Below are 4,257 nucleotides of genomic sequence, written 5' to 3'. Positions count from 1 at the left end.
GCCTGGACAGGACCATGTGTGAGAGGCAATGCTGGCATCTAGTGACAGCCCCTAGGGCTGGCTGGGTGTGCAGTGGGGTCCCTTTCGTTTGGGATCCAGGAGAACGTGAAAGCATCCCAAGAATGGGGACCAGAAGCGTTGTGCCGGCGGTGCCGCCGTCCCTTCCCTCGCAACCAACGCTTTTCCATGTGTGGAATATGCACGGAGCCATCTGGGATGTGCTGAAGCAGCAGCTCCTCACTGTGGGGAAGGCGGATGCTGCACATATCCTGGCTGGTGCAACCAATCCAGCCTGGAGAAGCCCTGGTGTGCAGGAGCCGCCCCCATTCCCAGACTCTGGCATCTGCTTTTGGGATTCCTCAGACACGGTGCGTGCGGTTACAGAAAGGGCTTTATTGGGGGGTATGAGATGTAGAGCTCATGCGCTGGTGGTAGCACAGGGTTGGGTTTGTGCCTAGTGTCAGCATGCAGTTTAAATGCGGAGGGTCTTGGGTGACCTCTTGCAGGTCAGCCCCAAAGCTCAGCTGCCCCTTTGGTTCCCAAACTAAACCGTCCAAGGAACCAAGTCACTGCAATGGGGTTGTGATGGATGTTGTAACTGGGAGACCCTGGAGCTGGGATGGAGCTGGGAATGGTGGCACCGGGAATTGCCTCATCCCACGAGCCTGATCCTGCCCTAAACTGGTGGCCTGGGGCAAGGTGTGAGCCCCCCTTGGTGGCTGTTTCTCAGGGTGTTGCTCTCCAACCTCAGCAGTTTCTCCTTTATCTCTGGAGCAGATGGAAGGGGGGAAAGATAGAGGGGAAAGAGTGGATTTGCTCTTCCCCATCCAAGACTGAGGGGTGCTGGGGTATCTTTAACCCTTTACATCTCCCACCATCCTGATGCTGCTCCTGGGGCCTGCAGGCTTGGGGCGAGTCCTTTTGGATCTGGTGGTTCTGCAGGACCCAAACCCCTCCCCATGGGGTCAGATGCTCCGTGCTGTGTTTGGAGGCGGGATGAGCCGCATCCCATCCCGCTGCATCCCACCCAAACCAGGGGGAGAAGGTGAATGGGTGCAGCACCTTGGGGGGGTCAGAGGGGGAATGTCCCACTCTGCATGGCCAGAGAGCTGGGAAGAGGGAGCGGAGGGGGGACAAGAGCTCCTGCGAGCTGGTGTTGGAGCACCCGGACTGCGCTGCTGCGGAAGCCAAGTCAAACCGTGTCAAGCTGCATTAAACAGGGGTGAGGGTCTCCCGGGAAGGGGGGAGCCAAGTCCTGAGCTGGGGAAGGGGCCGGGGCCGGGTTAGATCTCGATGATGGTGGCTCGGCGCAGGCACAGCGGCGCGTCGGGGGGCACCGCGTTCCGCTTGATCTCATTCCCATCCAGCCGCAGGACCTGGAGCCTGGAGTAGTTCATGACATCCACCACGGTGCAGAAGCTGCTGATGGAGAACTCTGCAGGGAGAGGGGAGATGGAGAGCTCAGAAGAGGCTGCAGCCCCAGCCCCTGTGCCCTGTGATTGAGCTCGGGGGAGAGAGGCGAGAGGTATCAAGGGGGAGATGCTCTGGAGATGGGTCTGAGCGTACCGACCTCAGAGCTGCTTTATCACAGGATCCCAGCCTGGTTTGGCTTGGAAGGGACCTTAAAGCTCCTCCTACCATGGTCAGGGACACCTTCCACTAGAGCAGCTTGCTCCAAGCCCCTGTGTCCAACCTGGCCAGGGACAGGGCAGCCACAGCTTGTCGTGATTTAAGCTTCTGAGGCTTCATACGCTGCATCCTGCAGGCTTGGGCACTGTGTAGCACGTCCAGGAGGTTGGACATCCCTGTCCCCACCCCATGCCCGCAGACATCCCCTCTCCAGGCACCACTGAGGGACGTTCCATCCCAGTCCGGGGCTGGCTATGGAGGAGATGGAACCAGCCCCAAATGCTTTGTGCAGGATTTGGGCGAGAAGCGACCGCCTAGATGGCAGCAGAGCTCCAGGCCGGCTGCTGCCGGGGAACGCAGCGAGTGCTGAGGGACCCCAACCCTGCATCGGGCTGGGGGCTCCGTGGTGCTTCCATGGCATTTATGGGCAGGCGTTAACAGCTACGGAGAGCAAACACTTGGGAATCTGCTCTTGGATCTGTGTTTCTCTGCTCCCTGGGTTGTGTTCCCTCTGCAGCAGCCCACGGCTGCACTGACACATCCCTCTCCCCGTCCCAAGGCTTGCTTTGAGGGTCCCGCGCTGCTCCGGGATGATCCTGCCCTTGGCAGATGGGAGCAGAAAACCTGGATTTTCCCAGGATTCTCCTTGGCTGGGTTGCTTTTTTTTTCCTGGCTTATTTTTATAACCAGCAGCCCCAGAACAATCTGTTCCTTTTATTTATTTGTGTATTACACGGAGGGAATTCTGGCCCTGGCAGAAGATGCTGCATTCATGGCTCTAATAACCCAGAGCTCCCGTCTGTCCCAGCCCTAGCAGGGATGTGTCCCCTGCCTGCAGACCCAGCCCTTGGAGGGGGTTTGGGGCTATGGGCTGTGCTGGTGCCCCGCAGGGTGCTGGTGCTGCTCCATCCCTGTCCCCTGCATTAGCACTGTCCAGGGGGATGAGTGTTCCCATGTGTAGTGACCATGGGGCCCTCCCCACCTCTGGCTGCTCTATTGGTGATGGGTGCGATGCTGAGCTAAAGGTGAAGTCCCCTCCCCGGGTTGGGCATCAGCTTCTACCCACAGTTTCTGTTCTCTAACCAGGCTTCTGCTGAGTGCTCAGCAAACCCAGTGCGGTGCTGTGCAGCACTGCTGTGGTGTGCTGGGACACAACAGGCCATGTTCCTGCCTTGCTGAGGGCCATCAAGAAGTCTCCAATATTCCAGCTTTCTGCTCATTACCCCAAGCAGAGCCCCATGCGGAGGTTCTGCATCCCCATCTCCCCATCCCACCGCCATCCCCGGCTCCTCCCTGCTTTGGTGGATGGGTTTTTGCTCACCATTGATTTGGTTCCCTTGCAGGTAAAGGTTCTCAAGGTTGGTGCTGACCCGGGGGATCTTCTGGAGCCTGTTGTAAGAGAGATCCAGCTCGAGGATGCTGCTGCTGTTGAATGTGTTGGTGGAGAGACCTTGGTTTGTCAGGCTGTTGTGGGACATCCGTACATAGAGCAGCTTGGGAGAGACCTTGAAATAGTCATCAGGGATGGTGTTGATGTAGTTGTACTCTAAGTAGAGCTGTTCCAAAGCCATCGGGAGCCCGTCGGGGACTTTCCTGAGGTGGTTGTAGCTCAGATCAGCAAGGATCAAGGACTTGAGCCCTTTGAGGGATGCTCCCATCTCAAAGATGTAGTTGTGGCTGAGGTACAGGGCCGTGAGGTTCTCCAGTCCCTCCAGGGCATTGGAGGGTACCTTGGAGATCTGATTGTAAGACAAGTGCAGCTCCCTGAGGGACCGGGGCAAGGGGCTGGGCATCTTGGTCAGGTTGTTGTTGTTCATGTACAGCCTCTCCAGGCTTTTGAGCTTGGCAAACACCCTCTTGCCCATCTTCTCGCTGGAGATGCGGTTGTTGTGCAGCGCCAACCACTCCAGCTCGGTGGCGTTGTCGAAAGCTCCCTCTTGGATGGCGGTGATGAGGTTGTTCTGGAAGTAGACGTACTTCATGCGGGAGGGCACGAAGGGCAGGTACCTCAGGTTCCGGGTGTCGCAGTACATGGCTGACGAGAAGTTGGGGGGACAATCGCACTCTTGGGGACACTGCCAGGAAGATGCTTGCTGTGGTTCAGGCCCGGGCTCTGCCTCCGTGTCCGGAGCTGGCAGGTAGGAATACGCATAAGGGGCGTTCTCATCCTCGTAGTAGGGTACATAGTTATAGGAGGACATCCGGGACTGCCGCATGTAGTACTGCAACCAAGCCATGTCTTCTTCCTCATTGTACTGGCCCAGGGAGGCTCCACAGAGCCCAGCGAGGATGAGGATGGGGGCCCAGTGCATGGTGCTGGTGCTGGAGGGACCTGGGGGGGGGAGAAAGGAGGAGGAACCCATCAGTGGCATTGAGGCTGGAGGCAGCCAACCTGCACCCTGTGTCCCAGGGCTCCAGTGGGGTTGGAAGTGCCCATAGCCCTGCATGGGGTTGGTGGCGCCTGGAAGCAGAACTGGAAAACCCAAGGACCTGAGGGAATCCTACCCAAAAGATGTGGCCGCAGACATGGCCCCTGTTTGCAGGTACCTGATTGTCCCCCTTAGGCCTGCTGGAAACCTCCATCCCAGGGGGTATTTGCTTGCAACCCCCTTACTTGTGGGTATGTGT

The 4,257-nt window shown here is 58.2% G+C and overlaps 1 protein-coding gene across 1 annotated transcript; it reads right to left on the bottom strand.

Moving 5' to 3' along the window:
- Positions 1–1,283: 1,283 nt before the first annotated feature.
- On the bottom strand, positions 1,284–3,941 carry FMOD (fibromodulin; the record flags this gene model as incomplete). The annotated part of the gene is made up of 2 exons (XM_080633033.1): positions 1,284–1,435; positions 2,951–3,941. 2 exons carry the CDS (start codon positions 3,939–3,941, stop codon positions 1,284–1,286), a joined length of 1,143 nt encoding a protein of 380 aa, XP_080489159.1.
- Positions 3,942–4,257: the final 316 nt, after the last annotated feature.

This window comes from Psittacula echo (assembly GCF_963264785.1).
Source record: "Psittacula echo genome assembly, chromosome: 22".
Lineage (NCBI taxonomy): Eukaryota > Metazoa > Chordata > Aves > Psittaciformes > Psittacidae > Psittacula > Psittacula echo.
This window is presented reverse-complemented; position numbering and strand designations above follow the sequence as displayed.